Source organism: Diceros bicornis, chromosome 15 (genome assembly GCF_020826845.1).
Source record: "Diceros bicornis minor isolate mBicDic1 chromosome 15, mDicBic1.mat.cur, whole genome shotgun sequence".
Lineage (NCBI taxonomy): Eukaryota > Metazoa > Chordata > Mammalia > Perissodactyla > Rhinocerotidae > Diceros > Diceros bicornis.
The window spans coordinates 49,189,056-49,212,797 of record NC_080754.1 but is presented as its reverse complement, the minus strand read 5'-3'; the positions used below and the strand labels follow the sequence as shown (position 1 = coordinate 49,212,797).

The following is a 23,742-nucleotide window of genomic DNA, read 5'->3' as shown; positions in this document are numbered from 1 at the left end:
ATCCAGAAGGTGCTTGAATATATAAATGTGGAGGTTGGAGGCAGGATTTGAGAATGCAAGCATAAATTTGGGAGTCATTAGTATATTGATTAGTTGAAGCCAGGAGAGGGGATTTAATGGCCAAGGAAAAGTAATCACACAATTGAAAAAAAGAGTAAAGCGGATGCAAATACTTTAGAAATACTGATTTTTAAGCAGTAGGTTGAGAAATAAGAGATTGGGAAGGAAAATTCAGAGAGGTAGGAAAAAATCCAGAGAGTATGATGTCAGAGAATCCAGGAAAAAGGAGGGAGTTGATTATCATAGCAACTTTTGGAGAGATGAGACTAGGTACCGCCATTATGATTATTCCCATTGCCCAGAAGCTAAAGGTCTTGCCAAGGCCAACACAACTGTAAGTAATAAAGCTGGATTGCTGATCCTGAATGTCTAGCCCCAATTCTAATGGAGTTAGCACCGGATATTATGATTGAGGTAATTAAAGAAGAATGTGAAAGAATAACAGAATAAGCTTCAGACGCTAAAATTAAGATGGAATCTGTAGGAGATATAATATGTAGAAAAGGAACATGTTCTTAAATTATAGCAGGCAAAGGATATCCCAAAATAGGCTGAGAAAGAGATGATAAAAATGTCTTTAAAATGTTAAGTCTTGGCTTTCAAATTTGGGAACATGGTGGAGAAGATGATCAGAAAAACCCTACCCAGAACAGCTGATACTCTTAAACAAGATGGAATAAAAACAAACATAACAAACAAGTGTTATTTAAAAATTTTTTATTTGGAAAGAATTTTAAATTTTCAGAAAAGTTGCAAAAACAGTGCAGAGTTAACGTATATCCTTCCACCCAGCTCGCCCTAGCTTCCTCTAATTTTAACTACTTACATAACCACAGTACAAAGAATAAAACCAAGACATTAATATTGGTACATTACTATCAACTAAACTACGGACTTTTCCAGATTTCACAAATCACACGTTTTTTCCTTCATGCTCTTTTTCTGTTCCAGGATCCAATCAAGGATCCCGCAATACATTTAGTTGTGTTTCCTTAGTATCCTCCATGACATTTCCTTATTCTTTCCTTGTCTTTCATGGCCTTGACATTTTTAATGAGTATTGACCGGTAATTATGCAGAATGCCTCTCAAATTGAGTTTGTCTGATGTTTTCTCATGATTAGATTGAAATTACGCATTCCAGGCAAGAATACTATAGATGTGATGTGGAGTCCTTCTCATTGCATACTGTCATACTTTTGATTAGTGTTAGCATGGTTACGTCTTCCTCTATCTCTTTACTTTTAATCTGTATGTGCATTTATATTTAAATTGAGTTTCTTGTAGACAGAATATAGTTGGGTATTATTCTTTGATCCACTCTGACAATATCTGTCTTTTATTGGTATATTTAAACCATTGATATTTGAAATGATTATTGATATAATTGGATTAATATCTACCATATTGTTACTGTTTTCTATTTGTTGCCATTGTTCCTATTTTTGTCTTCCACATTTTTTGTGCCTTTTGTGTTTTTGGTTGAGCATTTGATATGATTCAATTTTCTCTTCCTTCTTAGCATATCAATTATACTTCTTTAAAAATTTTTTTTAGTGGTTGTCCTAGAGTTTGCAATATACATTTACAACTAATCCAAGTACTTTTTCAAATAACACTATACCATTCACAGATTGTGAAAATACCTTAAAATAACAAAATATTCCAAATTCTTCCCTGTCATCCCTTGTATCATTGCTGTCATTCATTTCACTTATCCAAAAGCATATATAAGTGCCTATATACATATCCATAAGCATACGTATTTGAATATATTGTTGCTATTATTATTTTGAACAAACTGTTACCCCTCAGATCAATTAAAAATAAGAAAAATAAAAGTTTTTATTTTATCTTCACTTATTTATTCTTTCATGCTCTCCCTTTCCTTATGTAGATCTGAGTTTCTGACCTATATCATTTTCCTTCTCTCTGAAGAACTTCTTTTAACATTTCTTGCAAGGCAGATCTACTGGCAACAAATTCCCTCAATTTTTGTTTGTCTGAGAAAGTTTTTACTTTTCCTTCACTTTTGAAGGATACTTTTGCAAGGTACAGAATTCTAGGTTGGTGATTTTTTTCTCTCAGCACTTTAAATATTTCATCCACGCTCTTCTTGCTTGCATGGTTTTTGAGGAGAAGTTGGATATAATTCTTATCTTTGCTCCTCTATATGTAAAATTTTTTTCCTATGTTTTTTCAGGATTTTTTTTTTTTATCTTTGATTTTCTGTAATTGAAAGTTGATATGCCAAGGTGTAGTTTTTTGGCATTTATCCTGTTTGGTGTTTTCTGAGCTTCCTGAATCTGTGTTTTGGTGTCTGACATTAATATTTGGAAATTCTCAGTCATTGCTTCAAATATTGCTTCTGTTCTTTTCTCTCTTTCTTCTCCTTCTGATATTCCCATTACATGTATGTTATACCTTTTGTAGTTGTCCCAGAGTTCTTGGATATTCTTTTCTGGTTTTTTTTGCCAGTCCTTTTTATCCTTGCTTTTCAGTTTTGGAAGTTTCCATTGGCATATCGTCAAGCTCAGAGATTCTGTATGCAGCCATGTCTATTCTACCAATGAGCCCATCAAAGGCAATCTTCATTTCTATTGCAGTGTTTTTGATCTCAGTGTTTCTTTTCTTTTTTTCCAAGAATTTTTGTCTCTCTGCTTACATTATCTATCTATTCTTGCATGTTGTCTATTTTTTCTATTAAAGGCCTTAGCATATTAATTATAGTTTTAAAAAGTTCCTGTTCTGATAATTCCAACATTCTTGCCACATATGATTCTGGTTCTGATGCTTTTTCAGTCTCTTCAGACTGTGGGTTTTTTTGCCTTTTAGTATGCTTTGTAACTTTATATTGAAAGGTGGACATGGTGTACTGGGTAGAAGGAACTGCAGTAAATAGGCTTTTAGTAACGTGGTGGTAAGGTGTGAGGAGAGGGGAAGCATTCTGAAGTCCTATGATTTACATCAGGTAAGTCTGTATCCCTGGACTGTGAACTTCACAGTGCTTCTCAGTCCACCTCCCTTAGGTGTGACAAAGTGGCTAGAGGAGATTAGAGTTGGGTATTTCCATTCCTCCAGGTATGTTAGGCTCCAGGAAAATAGTTTGTCTTAAAGGTAGGCCCTGTTAAGAAGAGCAGAATGCTCTTACATATTTCGAAATGGTTCCTTTTCCCCTCCCCCTGCTGGAAGTGTGAGGGGAATCTTCTCCCATATTCACTGTGAGGACCTGGCACAGGTCCTGGAGGTAAAACTCACAAAAGTGTAGAGGCCTCCCTATGACTGAATCCCCCTGGAATTTTTAGCTCTCAGAGTTGCCCACATTGAGCCTCCAGCAATTTGTCAATTATAGTTCAGGTTTTTCTACTCCAGCACTGGTTCCCATGGAGGTTTTTGATCAGAGATTTCTCCTCCAGTAAGTTGTGATTCTCTGTATCTGTCTGTCTGTCTCTCCAATTTTGGGACAGCTGGTTTACCCTGTGATCTCACTTCTCTTACAGATCTAAGAAAAGTTGTTGATTTTTCAGTTTGTTCAGCTATTTACTTGTTGTTAGGACGGAGTAGTGACTTCTAAGCTCCTTATATGTTGGACTGGAAACTGAGAGTCCTTTAGTGGATCTTGCCTGCAACAATTATTACTGTGGTGTTTGCTTATATTGATTTTCTCCCATTCTTTCTACATTTATTAATTGGTATTCTTCTGTAAGAAAGAGTTTTTCTTTGTTCCCTATATATTTATTTATTCAATTATTTTTATATTAGTAGGAACTTATAGATATGGATGTTCATTTAATTCTATGGGTTATAATTTGATACTATCAATATCAACTTTGTTACTCAAATTATTTCAGCTCTGGTAATTGGGAGTGTCTTTGTGTCAAATAAGCATTTTTTTAAAAAAATGTTTGGGTAGTGTTATATAAGTAAAGAGAGTTTGGTAAGCAAGCACTAAGTTGGTGTTTTTCCTGAGGATATCTGTTAATATTTCCTGGTCTAGTAACTGTCTTTTAAAAGGACACGTGCATGGGGAAAAGGAGACAAAGCCTGAGGCCTGAGCAGACTGAAGATTGAGTGGAAGACCACCCACATAAAGATTTCCTTGAGAGATAACATGTTGAATGGCAGAATTAGGAGAAACCCTAACAGAGCAAATTAGTGGAACTACATGCCAGTCTTGGCCTTGGATCCTGGTGGAGCAAAAGAAAAAGTAAGAAAGTCTTCCTTGGGAATTCCTAACCAGAACCTATGCTATCTTGGCTTGGAATTCAAATTCACACTTTCTGCAGTTCATGTGGAAGAGCAAATGGCCAAGAATAGACAAGACTTTCTTGGAAAAGAATCACTTAGGAAGGTTGGCTTTGCCAGATATCAAGACATATTATAAAACCATCCTATATAGAATAGTGTGGTTTTGGCAATGCAACAGACAAATAGATGAATGAATAGAATAGAGACCAGGAATCAACATACTCATATATGGAAAACGGATATAGACAGAGCCAACATTGAAGATCAATAGCAAAAGGATTTAATAAGATGATGTCAAGATAACCAGCTATCCATTGAGGGAAAAACATGATAATAGATTCCTACCTCATACTGTATATAAAAATCAATTATCATTGGGTCAAAACTTTAAAGGCAAAGGGAAAACTTTAAAATTTTTGAAGACATTATAGGAAGTTATCTTCAAGAGCTTGGGATAGGAGAGTATTTCTTAAAACTCAAACAGTGCAAATCATAAAGGAATTTAACTACATTTAACTACATTAAAACTAAGTCTTTAGGCTTATTTTTTTTATCAAAAGATACATGGGGAGTACGATTATATAAACCATAAATTGGAAGAAATTACTTGCAACACATATTACCAAAAATTACTAGTACCCAGAAAATATAAAGAATCCTAAGATTCAATAATAAAAAGACAAATAATCTAATAGGAAATTAGCAAAAGATAAACACACAAATGAGCATTTCACAGAAGAGGAAACATGATTGGCTAATAAAAATACTAAAAATTCACAGGCTCATTAGTAACAAAAAGAGTGAAAATGTAAACCACAACAAGGTAATATCATTTCAAACTCACCCAAATGGCAAATACAAAGTCTGACAATACTGAGTGCATCCTTTTGTGCAGGAGTCCGGGTCTTGATGATAAAATTAAGGTCAAATTCCAGTTTTGCTACTTATCAATGGTATGATCTTTAACACGTCCTTCAAACTCTAGCTTAAGCTGCCTCACTTACAAAATGCAGAATATAACTTCTTTGCAGAGTTGTGAGGAACAAAGATGAAACATCTGACATAAAGTTTGGCAAGGAGCAGGAGGTCGTAGTTGATGGCTGCTAAAATTGAAATAAAATTGAGGTGGTAGTTCAGGAATACAATTTTTGTACCAAAGTTTCACTCAACAGAGTTAATTCAGAGTGAATGTATTAGGGCTTTAAATATCATTCTTCAAAGCTTGCAACAACATCAACAATAACAGCAGTAGTAGCAACAATTAATTGAGGGCTTACTATGTGCCAGGCACTGAGTTTAGAGTTTTATGTTCATTATTTCATTTAATCCTTATGCTTACTTTGTAAAGCAGTATTATTATCTCCATTTTATGGCTGAGGAAATTGAAACTCAAGAGCTTACTTAATTAACTTGCCCAAGGTCACACATACCTAGTCATTTGCGGCCCTGGGAGTTGAACACAGGTCTCTCTGGCTTGACTATAATTCTCTAGTGCAGATGTTTCATCTTTAGCAGACAGAGACAGAAATAGAACTTTTGACTTATAAGCAATTTTCACAATTAGTGGCATCAAGATTAATTTATGTGCATAATAGTGTGATGAACCAACGCCAGTATTAAAAAAAGAAAGGATGAAAAATTTCAGTGTTTCTGGCAGTGTGTTGTTAGGATTTCCAACCTAATCTTTTGTCAGGGTTTTGCTATTTTTGAGGAAAGGAAAAAAGAGAGAATTGGAGTCAAGACCAGGTGACCTGAACTCTTCTCTTTCTCTATGTAATTTGAAGTTCCACCTGCCCATCTAGGGGGACCTCACACTCTTAACTCCCTTCAGGAATAATTGGAATATCACTCAGAATAAAATAGGATGCTAAAATTCATGATATATTCATACACAGAATTTTTTTAAAAAGTCAGAATCTTGTCCCTTTTAACTCCTTAAACTAATCAGATTCTTGCCCTTCAGTCCCTATGTTAACACTGGGCTTTCCAAAAACACGGAAGCATTGACTCTCCGAGTGAGACAGGATCTAGTAGTCTTATGGTGCAGTCTTGCCTCTTGTAGTGCACTCAGCTAAATCATTGCTTAACAAATTCTGGTTTCAATGTTGAGAAACTCCTTTCTTGAGGTAGCTTCATCTATCTTCGAGGAGTTCTAACTGTCAACAATAACAAAAACAATGACAATAGCTCATTTTTTACTGAGAGTTTATTATGTGCCAAGTACTGTGCTAAGTACACTATATAAATTGTCTCATTAATCCTCATAATAACTTCTGTGACATAGATGCTATTATTACCTCCAATTTATGGATTAAAAACATGGAGGTTTCGATCCATTTGTCATAATTTTAGCATCTGCAGACTAAACTCTAATTCACTTGGCAACGCTTAGGTATTAGAAAACAGCACAGAACTCTCAGAATTGAACTTCAGCTCCTTTGGATTAAACTTTTTTGTTTAATTGGTTTTCTATATTCTATTATTGTAGAAAATGTGGAATTGGGTGGACAGCTGATTGAAGGAAAGAAAGGAGGGAAGAGAAGATACTTATTTCTTCACACTTAAAATGTGACATCCTAGGGCTTTTCTGCATTTTCTCTTATGTATTCTTCATTGCTTTACCCCCTTTTTTTAAGATGCAAGGTTGTATCTATAGTAAAGATAAAAGTCTTTCTCTGTACTCTGCCACAAGTTTTCTAGACCAATATTTGCAGAAAGCACACAGTCCATTTAGAACTGTGCATTTCTAAATTATTTTAGAAATGTTTAGAGGTAATGCAAATATGCAGCACATTATCCAAAAGAGAAAAGGGACAAAAAATTATCATGATAAACATCAGCAAGATGGAGGAATTCACAAGGTCAATCAATGTTTGTTTTTCTGTAATGAATTTTTGGATGTTGTTTTTAACAGCCTCAGTTAAATAATTTTTTCCTGTATTTATGTAAGATTATGTATCCTTGCAACAATTTACTTATAACTTGGATCACATCCAAAAGGGTCAACTTTTCTTAAGGCAACAGAATTACTTTTTAGCCACCTGATGTCATTACAGCCTTAAAGTTAATATTTTTGTTATAAAATTAGACATTTACCACTCTGAAATTTTAAATCCTTAAGACATAAGACATGGCTAGAAACTTGAAGCTGTAGTATATTTTAACCTTCACTTTTTTCCTAGAAGTCACAAACACTACACCTTACATACATAAAAACTGGATATGTTGAAGTCTTATAGCTAGATATGTAACCTAAGCCATGTGAAATGACTAGATGTTTCTTTATTAATGTCAGTTTTAGAAATCACACACCAAGAAGCAACATTTTTACAATGGTTAGGGTTCATACAGCTTTGTTATATCTAAGAAAAAGGAAGGTCACTTAATGGTGGAATGATCATGTTCATCTTCCAACATATAACCCTTGTTATGTATGACTGACTAATGTCAGACCACACTCAAGCTATTCTGGCAATGGTGAACTAGCTCCAATAAAGAGAAAGAAAGACTTTCAGGCAGATGGCCAGTTTAAGAATAAAAATTAGCCTACAGTCTTCATTGAATCTATTTCGTAGGCATAAATGAGAACTTATTTTAACCAAAAAAATCCGTGATGTATTTTTAGCATCTTGCATGGTGAATGAATGGGTTTTACACTTTCAGTTGAATCAGAACTGTTAAAATAAACTCTCAACACTACTATCATCTCTTCAGAATCACTTGTCTCGAGTCTACCTGTCAGTATATTCTCCTTCCTTGCAAGATACATAATAATCTCATTTAAAATCATAGAGTTCCATGACACCAAAAAAGCTGACCCAGTTTCTTCCTGCTTGCTGCTGTAGTACTCCTCCTGAGTGACTGCTTATCTGTAGCAGCACCACTGTTTTGTGTTACCAGATTTCTGAATGAATACTTCAGTTTCTTTTTGGATAACTTGTTTCTTTTGGCAGACTGTGAGTTATATATGCATTATTTCCAATTTCCGGTAGGATCAACTTTCATAAGAAACCAACAATGACTACAAAACCAACCCCCAAGTCCCCTGCTGGGTCTCAAGAAACCTACCTACTCCCATGTCTACTAACCTCTACTATCTGGCTTGTCACTGAGGATAGCCATGAATCAATGCATCTTGAAGTGTTATGTTTTGATTTGGCTTAAGAGAAACATACTACCTGGCAAAAGAACAACCCTGGGACGTCCTGATGATCATATGGAGTTCCGACCCTAAGAGTTTATACTAATTCTCATTCAAAAATTGATACTCTAATGTGTCACACCTTAGGCATGGCTGATCATTCATTTCTAAAACAATCTGTTTTTCAAGGGATTTAGTGTTTGAGGTGTTCATTGTACACTTATCCAGAGAGAAGATTTCCAGAAAATTCCAACATCCCAATTTGTCTCTAACTTAGAGTATAAAATATAAGATAAAGCAAGTGTAATCACTGATCAGTTATAACAGTCGTGATCACCAAGGAGAGCTAAGTCTTACAGACTGGATGAGATGCATTGAGATGGCTTATTAGTGACTAGAAGGAAGGGGATACTCACAAGGGAGGGAGAAACTTTTCAGAAAGAGGTAAGAGGCGTGAAACAAGAGGCAAGCACAGAGAAGGAGGATGAGAGTGGAAAGCAGCCAAAATGGTAAAATAGGAGTAAACTAAAAGACACTGTCAGAGGTCAAGAGTGAGAGACAAAAAGCTGAGAATTAGCATGAGGGAGAAAATTCCTAGTGCAGCAACAAGCAGACTGATACAACTTGGTGGCATCTCACCAATTTGTTTTTTTAATCCTAAAAGGCACGTGTAATATAAAATAGCTCTGAAATCCAGTGTGTCATTTACTGCAGTACTTTAGATAAAGATAAGAAAGTTTTAGACTACTTATTATTTAATCTATTTCTTGCAATATTGTGTATATTACATAGTATTAAATAATAATATTACAAAATAAAAGGTAGAACAGATCAGATTTGTTGGAGAAAGTAAATTAGCTAAAGCTATTGAGCTCTTAAAATACCATCTTTTTCTAACAGTGGATTGCTCGTTTTCAACTAAAATCTTCCCCCAAGTTGCCTAGCACAAAATTTGACATGGGAAGGAATCCTCATGCTGGTAGGAGGAGGTTCAGCTTTTTCCCTGGAGAGATTAAACCCCAGTATTCATTTAGAGCTGGAAGAGAGCACTTGATCCAGGCTTCGGATCTGATGCTGTGGTCCACAGCCTTCTGTGGGCTCTAGGTCAATTCATCAAATGATGAGTTTGTCAAATGACCAATTTGTCAAATTTATAAATATATTTATTTACTAAACTTAGTCTATTTAACTCTTTAGAAAATTTACAGCAATCCTACAGATGAATTTGAAGGGAGCCAGAACTCCATGGTTCTGGGGCCTCCAGTTCCTCTCTGTTCTTCAGTCTCCCATCTGTGGGATCCACAGCCCAGACTGTGCTGTGTTGTTTACTGTCCATTTCTCTATCTTCGCCTTCTGTAGCTTCAGGAGATACAGTAGAATGCTGTTAAAATCATCTCATTGGGGCCGGCCCCATGGCATAGAGGTTAAGTGCACGTGCTCCGCTGCTGGCGGCCCCGGTTCGGATCCCAGGTGCGCACCTACACACTGCTTGTCAGGCCATGCTGTGGCGGTGTCCCACGTAAAATGGAGGAAGATGGGCCGGATATTAGCTCAGGGCCAGTCTTCCTCAGCAAAAAGAAGAGGATCAGCATGGATGTTAGCTCAGGGCTGGTCTTCCTCACCAAAAAAAAAAAACACAAAAAACAAAATCATCTCATTAAATATTAATTGTTATAAATAGTTAAAAATACATTTTATCAAATAGGTAAATTTGGTCACTCTCCAAAAATTGGGGAAAGAATCCTAAAAATGATACAGTGTTAAAAATCAAAAATGACTTCTAAAATATCAGAAAGAAATCAGTGTAAACTGTTAAACTTCCAAATTAAAATTTTGGTTATATACATGAGAAAACAGTCATAGAATATATTCAAGAACAGTAGAGTAATAATCATACACACAAGAAGAATACATTCATAATAAGCCATTCCATGGCTTTAGCTTTTGAAAAATGGAAAATTCTCCAAAACTAAAAAAAAAAAATTTGCTGAATGTATTCATAAAGAATATGTACATAAGAAAATGTATTCATATTAATTATTCAATAAGATTATTTCTTAAAATAAGTTTTTAGTAACTTTAAATTTGGTGAATTCTGCTAGTTGGTCATTTGGCAAATTGATTCTTCAGTGAATTACATTTTCATGCATGGGACTTCTTCAGTTTTCTTAAGTCTTAAGACACTGTGTTTGAAAAACTTGAAATTGCCAAAATTTAAAAGTAAAAGAATTTCTTGGAAAGCTCTGAATTATTATAATGTTTCTTGAAGACCCACAAATCTGCAACACTGAACCTACATTCCTATACAGCAACACTAGCTGGACTTGAATATGGCCACTCCCTTTGAAAGGGCCAGTGGTAGGGTGACCATGTAGCCAATGTGCTCATATCAGTCTTGGTTTATGCCTGTTTTCCTGGTATAATCCTTAATAGTGCCCACTTTTACTATCACAAGTGTCCAATTTGAAAGATAAGTTATATGGTCACTCTAGTTAGTGATCTCCAGTTTTCTGTAGTTCAAACAATATCCTTTAATCTTATAATTGGCCTCCTTCGCACACCATCTGCTTGGGCTTTGTAAGCATTTGAATGTGTTATTTCTGCTCTAGCATAACCCTGTCTAGTTCATGTATATAGAAATACACAGCTCATTCTTCCTCAGTGATGGAGAAAGAGGCCTTGTTGTGCTTTCTCCTTTAGTGTTACCTTCAGTTTGCTTCCTCTTATACAGTGTGGTCTTAACTAGAGATTCTGCACAATGTCATCTATTTTTTGCCTTATGGATCTCCACTATAGGAGGGATGATACTATCACCTGACTTTATTGTGTGCACACTCTCATATTTATCTTTCAATCAGGGTTGTACTAACAATTTCATGTATTACCTCCTTATTGATGCAGCTAAATGGTTTTTAACCACATACTCAAAAACTATCTAATTTAATTTTCAAACCCCGAACTGGTGCTTGGGATGTGCCAAGCCCTGTGCTAGTCAATGAGCACACAGAGATGAAAGACATCATGACATTCACATTATCAAGAGTTATTAGTTCTCTTCACAAAGTAGTCAGTCTTGACTTTTGTTTGTTTCACATCTCTGCATATTTTTTCTTGTCTTATCATCTTTCTTATGAAGGTAGGCCAAATGATGTGTGTGTGTGTGTGTGTGTGTAAGTGTGAGTGTTGGGGAGGAGGGACAGATTTGAGCAAGGACATTCTACTTCAACACATGTACTTTTATATGCATAGAAACAGAGAGATGTTAAAGAGAGAGGCTACTTGCTATTTCAGGTAAGGCCTCACAGATTGGCTGTGTCTTGGGGGGTTACAGCAATCTCAATTTAGATTTGTGGTCTGAAAATATGATTTCACCAATTTAACCATTGCCAATTGTCTTCTCAAGGATAACTAGCATCCCTGCAGAGCCCAAATCAAATAAAATATTCTTATTTTTATTCAGTTTTCTATCATCTATATATTCTTGCTCTTTCTTTGGGTAGGATGTTACTGAAAAGATATTGACCCATAAAATAAAAGGACCTGTCCATTGCTGTAAACTGGGCTGATACCTTCCATTCCATCACAGGGAGTAGCATTTCCTCTAGCCTCTGGTTGAGAATCTGGGCTTCTATGAGGCTGTCCTGAGACTCTTTTCTGGCTTATTCACTAGGAATTCCTTCCTGGGTAGAGCTAGTTAGGCTCAGGAAACCTTAGACAGCCCGATATCCAGGCGCTGATTACAAATATTCTTTCTTGGATCAGATAGGAGATGATCCATTTCACTGGGGATCATGGTTTTAAGACTTCCTAAGTCACATAGTAATGGCATTCTTTTGTATGTGGTAGGTGCCTCTCAATCTCAGAAACATGACTAGTTGGCATCCAAAAGGAAATAACCTTGAAGTGTTGACTTTTCCAATGAGTTTTAATACAATGTGCTTGTAAGAGGCCTGAACCAAACTACCCAAATCTCTAAGAAATTGATTGATAAACATCAATGCTTTATATATTGATTTGTATTTATTGTTTTACATTAGAAATCTAATAGCCAAGAGACACTAAGATATTCATGTTCACGATTCATTGCATTCTTTCCCTTGGAGTGAAAAAAAGGATGACTGATACCATATGTTGAAGATGTACGTAATAGCCAAGGAAACCAAGATGAAAAATACTTGTATCTGAAAGTAATTGTATCTGCTTTTCTGCTGAAAGTCCACACCAGCGTAACCAACAATTACCAGAAACTTTCTCAAGGAGCCCTCTCAGGCCAATCATCAAACGATATTAAACAGATATACTTACTTTACTGCAGAGATATACACGCCAAGGAAATGGATATTCAGTGCCAATTTTACATGGCAAACACTGACAATATCCTAATTTTCAAGTTCTCATTGTTTACTTGTTTGTTTTAGGACCCATAAGGAGTTGTCATCACCACTTGAACTCAAACAGTTATGCTTGATACAATTAAGTTATAATCAACGATATACCAGTCTTCTGTCTCTCCCCCAAACCCAAAAAACCTAGATTTGCCGCATTTGCCATTTCCATAGTGTAAACTCTCCCAGCATTGCTAACTTCTCCTGCAGTTTAACAACTAGCTGTCCCCAAATTCCTGAATATTTAACAATCAGCTTTCTAGAGTCTGTGCAAGCTGATTCCAAATCACCACTAGCAGCTTTTTACTCCTTGCAATCTAGTTCTGACATTGCTTCTAGCCTTCTCCTATTATCTTTTGATTAGATTCAGAAGACAATTAATAAACCATCTCTTAAGGAAAGCTATTTTAGAGATAACTATCTGTTTATACTGAATCTATTATCTTCATTTGTAACTAGTGACCCTTAAAAAGCGTGAGACAGAAGGAAGCTTACTATCATCTTTTAAATTCCCTCTCATTCACATAGTTAGGAAAACTGTGTGGGCAGAAAGTAAGCCACAGGGACAACTCAGCAGAGAATGAAAAGTACGAAGAAGTCATATGTGAATATGTAAGCTAAAACATGTTGGAGAAAGAGCATAAGGAAAAACGGACTGCAAAAAAAGAGATTGATAGATGAAGACCTATTTTAATTTTTAAAAGTGGACATTAGCGGACAGGTAAACAGATATTGTGGCATACTGATTGTCTGACTGCAAAGTGAGGGTAGTTGGGATTAATTCTGCCTTCCTTATTCATCACTTAATTGAGTTCAGGTAACTGCTAGGACCATCTTGTACAAATGGAATTGATGTCAACCTCACGGCATCAATTTTATGGAACCATTTTATTACCCACTTAAATTCCTTAAACTTCATTTTCCAAGAAAGTGTTATTTGAAAATGTTCTAGAGACAGCAGCCACCTGCAACCTAGGCCCCCCACCCCCATTACTGTGAATTTCTCCTTAGGAATTATGCTTGGAGTAAATGTGAAAACCACCCACAGTTTCTTGATAAATTCCTGGGGTGGAAGAGTGGATGATCAAGAAATAGCAGGTACCTATATATTGGGAGATGAGGAAAATTTTCTTCGAGAGAATTAATCAAAGGGAAGGGGAGTCTGATATGATGAGCTTGATCCAGGAAGGAAAAAGCCTTGGTTGTCACAGGTGAGAAGGAATTCCGAGTGTAGCACTGAGGCTGCTGCACAGTTCTTGCAATTCTTTGCCGTAAGTCTAGGCTCTGGGGATGAGAATATTAAGAGCTGCCTCACTGGGTTTTTATGAAACGTATTGGAGTCCAAGAGGTAATACTTTAGGACACCTCTTACAACCCTTGGTGTTATAACTGATGCCATCTTTTCTAGAAATGGGCTCTCAGGGTCCTTTTTATGTAGTTGGATTTTATTTCCAGAACTCAAAAAAGAGATAGGCACAGAATTGTGTCATTACAACCAAGATCAGGAATGTACTTGAGAGCAAGAGTTCAAGTTCATTTCTAATCTTCCATGGAAGTTTTCCCATCTTTATCAGTGACCTTATGGCTAGAAAGTTTGAATTTCACTAAGAGCTATGAACACAGAATGGCTTTAATTAAAGAAAAAGATAGTCAATAATTGTTGGTTTGACGTTTATAAGACAATAATTCTGGTAAAATCATACTCCATGAGAGAAATGGAAAGTTCCATTATGCTATTACCAGAAGCTGAGAATAAAATTAATTTAACTCGAAATAAATCTTCACAAAAGTTATAACAAACATACCGGGCAGCTTCTGAATATCTCTCCAGACATCTAAACACTGTTGCCTGACGAAGATGATTTCGGAAATAGGCTGGGTTTAAAACAATGCTCCTGTAACAAGATAAACACAAATGTTATTAGCTTTGAAAAGTCAATTACCAGAAGTGTATAGGAATGAAATAGCATGCATTCAATTTTATATACAATATATTTTAAAAGATACTAATGAACGAAGCCCTTTTCTTCCTGTAATTGTCAGTTAAGACAAATAAACAAGCATTATTGAAAAACTAAGTTTGCATGATAAAAGCAATTTTATTTACAGCACTGGATATCTTTTATAGATATGACAATGACAAAGAATTTGAATCCAACTTATATTACATATAAGATATGACACTATTTTATTTGCTTATGTTAATAAATCGGGCAAAAATCGCAGGTTATTTATTGTATGTCTTCCTGTAATGAAGGAGGAGGTTGTTAGCTGCTGAATTTCAGTTAAAAGAAGGGAACTGGCATTTGGGTGACATGTTCATCTGCACTTCATAATTAGGTTCTGCTTCTTCCTCCAGCTGGACAGTGTAGTAGAAGGGGAGGAGCCCTTGTTAAGGACTCTAGTCCTGACCTCGCCACTTTTGGTAAGGCCCTTATTCACTTGGGTTTCCATTTTGTGTTATTGAAATTACAAGGCTGGAATTGTGGATAAGAATATCTATCTATCCTTACTTGCTGATTCTTCCATCACCTTGTAGAGTTCTGAAGTCTCAATCCAAGCCCAGATGAGAAGATGATCACTCCACAGTTGCCTTCTTCCCCCAGAGATAAAGTGGTAGACATTCCCCTTCCTTGCTCACTGAGAGCCAGACACTGTTCAAGGCATTCGAGATAATGAACTGAACTAGACAGATGTAGTCCATGGCCCATCACCAAATGAGGAGGCAGTCATTAGTGAAAGTTTGAAATGTACCTTATAGTAGCAGAGTGTGCTCTGTTATTGATGTGAGATACAAATGTTACAGAACCAACATGGGATGATTTAGCAACTTCTTGTGAGCCTTTTTTTACAAGCTGATGAGGATCACTTGGAATTAGTTTATTATTGAAGTAAGTGGTTCTTAATCTTTTGTTGAGAGGTTTACAGAGCTCTTTGAGAATCAGATAGAAGTTATGAACCTCTGTCCAGAAAAATGTGCATAAACATAGTTGCCCAAATTTAGGGAATTCATGTGGCCCTTTAAAGCTATTCATGAACTCCAGATTCAAAATCATGCAGACAAAAATAATTCCATTCTCAGAAATATTGCTTATGGAAAGAATAAAATAGAAAAGAAACATCTGTCTGGCCCATGTAGAATCACAGACTTATATGATGCTGAGATGAATTGATTGAATAATTTAGCTCACTTTGAACACAAGTGAACAGAATCCAGAGAGGTTAAACGATCTTTCTAAAATCACACACAACTAGTCAGTAGGAGTGCTGTTTCAAATTCATTGTATTTCCCATCTCTAGCCACAGTACTTTGTATTATACCTTGCTGCCTCTCCTAGGATGATTTCTGAATTAGAGGAGCCTGAGTTAGTGATGTTTTACTGTATTCTATGACTAATAATTTGTACAAGTGAATACATTAATACCCCAACAACACACATCATTCGCTTTGGTGATTTCTGATTAAAATGTTGGAAATTTAAAATCTATTGCATGAGTTTATTCCATACTAATACTGAACTATTAATATCTACTACTAATATTTTACATTAATTCATAAAAAGAGTATGTTTACAAAGCATGTTTATATATTTTATCCCTGTAAAAGTACTCTTGTAAAAGTAGATCAGAGTGAAACAAACAGGCCTGGGTCTTTCGACTCCCACCAGAACTTTTTCTTCCACATTATAGCTAATTCTCCCCTCTTACTTTGTAATCATTCATTCACTTATGCATTTATAGTAAATGTCAACAAATGTGATGGGGTAAAATCCTTACTGAATGGGTGTTTCTAGCCTTTGACATCTCTTTGCCCATGATGTAGTGTCACGGTTTTGCTGGGCTATTCTCCAAGAATCTTGCTTTGCCAGACAAGTTCTTTTGACAAAAATGGATTAGACTGGAGAGAAGGATGGGGTGTGGTGGGCAAGAGGAGTAGTGAGGGAAGGGTTTAGTAAAAGAGAGGGAAGGGGGAGAGGAAGAGTCATCAAAGTGGCTTTGGATGTAGATGGAGGAGAAGATTTTTGTGGGTAGTGAGGGTTGGTGAGGTAAACACTCTTTCAGTGTGATTTTATAAAAGGACAGATTTTTTTTTACATTGCTTGTAATTAAAAGTCCTTTTGGGGGCTGGCCCTGTGGCCTAGTGGCTAAGTTCAGTGCACTCAGCTTCAGTGGCCTGGTTTGGTTCCCAGGTGCATATCTACAGCGCTCATTGGCAACCATGCTCTGGTGGTGAGCCACATATAAAATAGAGGAAGATTGGCACAGATATTAGCTCAGGGTGAATCTTCCTCAGCCAAAAAAAAAAAGTCTTTTTTATGGTGTTGAAGAAATATAAGCAGAGGAGGTGAGTTTGGAAATCACCATTGCTAGGTTCTTTTAACCATAACACTACCCTGCGCTGAATCATGTGAGTCACAGCTTCAGAAGAGGGACCAGAAGAAGATCCAGACCCAGTCTACCCTGAGGGGTGGGGTATAATCACAAAAGAATGTTTAGAAATTCGGGATGAGATATGATATTTGGCAATTTATTGTTTTTGGCTCTTATAATTATTGCAGCAGTCACTATGTGCTTATAACATGCCCTATGAGATATTTGGCAAGGAAATGCCAGTGGTGATTGTGAAGCCTAGTTTTTTACATATTTATTAATTTATTTGATGCTTTCTAAAATGACATAGCCTTTTAAAGATGTATTTTACATTGTGTACAACTTGTAGAGGAAATGTTGATTTAGCCTTTGAAAAGTTCTTAGTCATTTATCATTTGATGCCATTTGGGGAGCTGTGGGAGACAGTCTGTGACCAAAAGGGACACTCTAAGTGGGGCTGGAGTGAGAGCAACAAACACCCCTACAATTATCATCAGAGAGAGAAGATCTCTGTGCTGATTGGTCTGATTTTATCCAAGAGGAAATAACTCTGATTTAGCTATGCTGATAGGTAAAAAAACAGGACTCATGTTAGACAGAATAGCTAAATAATGGAAGTCATTGAATTTTTGTCAGAAGAATGGAGGTAGTGTTAGTAATGGGCCATGATTGCTCACTTGATTGACTAGCCCTATTCTAAGAGAATGGGATCATGTAAAATAATAAATATTATAATAGATAAAGTTTATTTTCTTTCTCAGTGTGTTATCTGTGGTATATCTTATGCTTCTTATGATTTCTATTAGTGACTGCTTTAAACTTATCTTTTACATTAAATTTTATGTAATTTAACTTGTGTGTGCATGCATGTGTGTGTGCATGCATGTGTGTGTGCTTGTTCTACTAAGTCCTAAGTTTGTAATGTTGTGAGGCCAGAATATGTCTATTTTGGTGATTATTCAAAGTGTTTCAATTCACTTGTCAAATAATTTATCCTTCTCTCAGTGATCTGATATGTCACCTTTATTATATCCTAAGTTCATATGCATATTTGGATTGATGGCTGGACTTTGTATCCAACACTTGTTTTTTTTTTTTTGCTGGGAAAGATTCACTTTGAGCTAACATCTGTTGCCAATCTACCTCTCCCTCTTTTTTTGCCCCCCTAAAGCCCCAGTACATAGCTGTATATTTTAGTTGTGAGTCCTTCTAGCTCTTCTATGTGAGCCACCACCACAGCATGGCTACTGACAGACGAGTGGTGTGGTTCCACACCCGGGAACCAAACCCGGACCGCCAAAGCAGAGTGTACTGAACTTTAACAACTAAGCCATCAGGGCTGGCTCCCACACCCTCTGCTCTGTCTGTTTTTGTGACAGGAACAAACTGTTTTATTTATTGTCATTTTAAAATATACTTTAATTTCTGGAAGGGAAGGAACTTCCTAATGTCCTCTTTGTGAAAAACTTTATCTCATATGGCATATTTATTCTTCCTAATGAACTTTATAATCTTCATTTTCTAAAGTTGCAAAAAACAGCATTTTGTGGTTTTCACTGGTGTTAAAATAAAGGCATTAGATTAATTTTAAGAAGAATAGACATTTTTATACTATTGTCTTCCCATCCAGGAATGTGACATTTCTCTTCTGCATTCAAATATTCTTTTATATCTATCTCCCAGTAATAATTTAACCTTCCTTTTACCTTTTTAAAAATAGAAGTTTTACTAATTTCTTATTAATTCTTAAGTTTTAAAATTATACATGAGGATATACATGTATAAATGTATGTGCATATAGGTGTATGCGTGTGTGTATATATCTATATCTATATAGATATATACAAGTTACTATTCAAAGTATGATCAGCAGCACCTGGGACCTCATTAGAAATGTGAAATCTTGATCCCCACTCCAAACCTACTGAATCTGCATTTTAACAAGACCCTCAGGTGATTTGTATGCACATTAAAGCTTGAGAAGCACTACATATATGCATAATAAGAATGGGATTTTTTTCCATTATATTTCCTAACTTCTTATTGCCAGCATTTAGATACACATTTTAAAAATACTTATTTTGGGGGGCCAGCCCCCATGGCGTAGCAATTAAGTGCGCGTGCTCAGCTGCTGGCGGCCCGGGTTCCAATCCCAGGCACGCACCGAAGCACCGCTTGTCAGACCATGCTGTGGCGGCCTCTCATATAAAGTAGAGGAAGATGGGAATGGATGTTAGCCCAGGGCCAGTCTTCCTCAGCAAAAAGAGGAGGATTGGCATGGATGTTAGCTCAGGGCTGATCTTCCTCACAAAAAAAAACAAACATTTTTGTATCCTTCTGACTTAATATTGCAAAAATTTACTTTTATTCACATCATCTGCAAACAATGATGCTTGGCAATGCTTTTCAATATTTATATCTTCTGTTCTTACTGCATAGGCTAAAATTTTTTAAAAGGAATTTAAATAAGTGAGGTGATCCAGGGATGTTTCAATATTTCACTGATAACTATGATTTTGGATTGATTTGAGAAAAAATTATTATTTTTGAAGAGTTATCATCAGAAATAAATGTTTAATTTTTTCAAATGCCCTTTGGATCCATCAACGTGATCTTGTGGACTTTGTCCTTTGATCTTTTGTAGGGATGATTTGGATTAATTACTGATTCAAAAAAAGCATTAAAATTAATAAACAGAATATTAAAGTCAACGATTAAGAAAGTGAATAATAAAACAGAACTACGTCCAGGACAAAAAGTGAACAAACATAAAAGTAAGCGTTTTTTAAAATTATTATACTGTGATTTTTATAAAATATTATGCTGGAATTGAGTTGCCAGAGGTTTTGTATTTTGTTAGTCTTTTCAGCCAAACTAATCTTAGATTTAGCTATTCATTCTGCTGCTTTTTCTGTCCTTCAATTCATTCATTTCTACTTTTATATCTATTAATCCATTTTTGTTCTCTCTGGATTTTATTTTGTTATTTTTCTTCTCATTCGTGACTTAATATTCAATCTATGTTTTCTCTCTAAATAAAGAAAGCATTTATAGCCATGATTTTTTTTTTTACTGATTTTAGCTTTGACCGTGTCTAAGAATGACAGAGTATGTTTCATTCTATATTATTTCCCTAGTCTCTAATTATAGATTTTAATTCCTCTTTGATTGAAATAGTATTTAGGATAGCATTGTTTGATTTCCAAAGGGTAGTTTTCCTTACCATAACTTTTATTGTTTATTTCTCACTTTATTATGATGTAAATAGAAAATGTCTTGTGCATTTCTGCTTTTCATATATATCAAGTAATAAATAATGGAGTATTGCAAATATTTTAATGGCATGTGGAAGAAAATATATTCTTCATTTGTAAGGTATTGTTAGAAACTCTGGAAGGGAAATTATAAGATTTTCAATGATCTAAATAAAACTGCTCTATAGATAACTTTACTCCACTTAAGTTCCTTAGGAAATCTTTCTAGACATAAATTTTAATGGTAATTATTACCATTTCAAAATTCAGCTTGTTTTAAAAGGCAGTATTGATTTCATGTTCTTTGTTCTCATCTTTATACTTAATCTCTAAATTTTAGAAAATTAACTTCTTATTTTAATGTACTTTTATTTGTCAGTTTTATTGAGGTATACTTTATATATAGTAGTATTCATCATTTTAAAATGTACAGTTTGATGCATTTTGACAAATTTATAACCAGCACCACAATAAAGATATAGAATATTTCCAACCACACCAAAAAGTGGCAATGGAGGCAGGAGAGTTTCCTACCTGTTCCCCCGGGGACAGATGTGTTTTGCTTCTACTTCTCCACCAGATGCCATGGATTTTTGCCTGGACTCCGTGACTGAGAATGTTAACTTAAGGCTTCGGCTTTATGTGAGATTAGGGATCAGAGAAGCAAATTCTTATTTAGGTGAAGATGCCTAAGGCCAGTTCCCTTTACCTTGCTTGGTCATTAGCAAAGTAAATTAGAATTGATTCTCCTCCTGAATGACACTTCTCTTACTCTCTTAGTAAAGTGCTGACATATTCTTTTATGAATAGTTGGTAGATCTAGAGAATGCCAGGAATATGGAATATTTTAATTTTACTGAAGCATGATAACCTTGTGATAAAATGGTGACATTTATGCTGGATAATGGCATCATTCAGTAGATTATAACTAGTTGAACAACTAATCAATACTATTGAAATATGGTCTGGATTATTATGAAAGAAGAATTTAATGGCTTGTCCTTAGCCCTTTTGGTGGACAATATTTCCATTAGTGACTAAGATTAAGAGATTGAAAGGATGTCTATAAAATTTTCAGATGGCATAAGTTTACCTAACAAGGAACTAATACCATTGATTACAGAAGCAAAATTCAAAATGATCTGGACTGGTTAAAAATAAAAAACTTATGCTATGGATTTAAAAAATCAGTTTTATAAATATAATCACAGCTTAAATGTGACCATGTGGAAAAAGTCTGAATATTTTAACTAATCACAAGCCAAATGTGATAGGACAATATGATAGAGCTACAAAAACTGTACATAAAATTTACATTAAATCAATCAAAGGTATTCTGTCCAAATAATAAATATGTTTTCACTGAATTGTGCCTTATGCATATAGTCTTTTGAATTCATCTACAGTTCTGAGCATCTACAAGAATCATCCCCATATTGGAGTGTGTCTAGAGCTTCCAATGGGTCTGGAGAAGATAGTGTGTGAAGAATATGGAATGAAAATGATATGTGTAGAGAGTTAAATAAGATTAGTGGAGACTAAGTAAGTACTTTCAAATACAAACACCTGCCATGTGGAAAATAGAATAATTATTCTATGTAATACCAGATGAGGCCAGGCAAAAATCAATATTATGAAGTTATAAATAGTTCTGTTCAACATAAGGAGGGACTTAACAACCAATGACGCAACAGGCTTTGAGAAGAGTTTCCTTTTACAGGAATCATTTAAATGACATTTAGAATGCCATCTGTCAGGATGTGCAAAAGAAATTCTTGACTGAGTGGGAGATTAGGCTAAATGGCTTTCAAGTACATTCACAAAAATACCTTATAATACATAGTTGAGTACTGTGAAGGGTCTGAGTTTTTCTCCACATACAGGCTAACAAATTAGCTTGACATAGTTCCATGGATGCTCGTAGAAGACGTGAACCTCAGGGCCAGAGACAAAGGACAGTTTTTTACTCACAGCAATAGCAGTAGTCAGTATATAAGTCTTTTGTTGCACTGGTTCCTTGAGCCACAATTCCCAGATGGCAATGCAAAGAAGGCCGGGTCACACCTTCACATGCAGTAGGCTGCATTACATGAGAAGAATCCTGAGCTTAGGGAACGTAAATCTTTTATAGTGGAGTCTAAGCATGCCTGTCCTTAGCTCTAGAGGGAGATACTATCTCCATATTCCAAAGCTGTAAGCAAACTTACCTTTTCTTCCAAGGCTGTTTACTACACAATCATCTTTGAAAAGTTAATCCAAAGCAAAGACCGTCAGTGTCTTATTCACTCAACATGCAAAAATGCAGGAGACCCATGGAGAATTGTCTCCCTACATAGATAATTTTTGTTCAGCTATGCAAGAACTATTTTTTATATTCATGCCATTAACAAATAAAAAAGGGTTCATCACAACATATAAAAAAATTAAATATCATAGGAAAATGACAGGATATCTAATATTGAAGAGTAAGTGATTACATTATTATCTATTTATATTCTGTTCTAGGAAGAGTTTAAGGCAGCTTATAGAATACTTATAAGGTTAAATAAAAATAAAAATAACTCACAGGGAGCAAAAGGAAAAATAGATAAATTGGACTATATCAAAATTAAAAACTGCATCACAGGACGCTATTGACAGAGTGAAAAAGCAACTTGTGGAATGGGAGAAAATATTTGCAAATCATATATCTGATAAGGAGTTAATATCTGGAATATATAAGAAGCTCCTATAACTCAACAATGGAAAAACAAACAACCCAATTAAAAAATGGGCAAAGGAATTGAATAGATATTTCTCCAAAGAAGATATATAAATCGCCAATAAGCACATGAAAAGAAGCTCAACATCACTAATCATTAAGGCACTGCAAATCAAAACCACACTGAGATACCACCTCATGCTCATTAGAATGGCTATCATCAAAAAACCAAAAAATAAAAAGTGTTGACAGAGATGTGGAGAAATTTGAACACCTGTGCACAGTTGATAGGAATGTAAAATGGTGGGAATGTAAAATGGTGCAGCCACCATGGAAAAAAGTATGACAGTTCCTCAAAAAATTAAAAATAGAATTATAGTGTGATCCAGCAATTCCACTTCTGTGTATATACCCAAAAGAATTGAAAGTAGTGTTTTGAAGATTCATCTCCATATTCATAGCAACATTATTCACAATAGCCCAAAGGTGGAAGTAACTCAAGTGTCCATTGACAGATGAGTGGATAAACACAAGGTGGTCTATCCACACAATGGAATACTACTCAGCCTTAAAAAGAAAGGAA

At 35.4% G+C, this 23,742-nt stretch overlaps 1 protein-coding gene across 1 annotated transcript in view; it reads right to left on the bottom strand.

Annotated features, from left to right (window-relative positions):
• Nucleotides 1-23,742, bottom strand: part of SPATA16 (spermatogenesis associated 16) — a 219,458-nt gene that overhangs the window by 102,309 nt on the left and 93,407 nt on the right. The window contains exon 3 of the mRNA XM_058556339.1: nt 14,639-14,728. Coding sequence (XP_058412322.1) covers nt 14,639-14,728 — 90 coding nt within the window. The remainder of the gene's footprint in view (nt 1-14,638; nt 14,729-23,742) is intronic.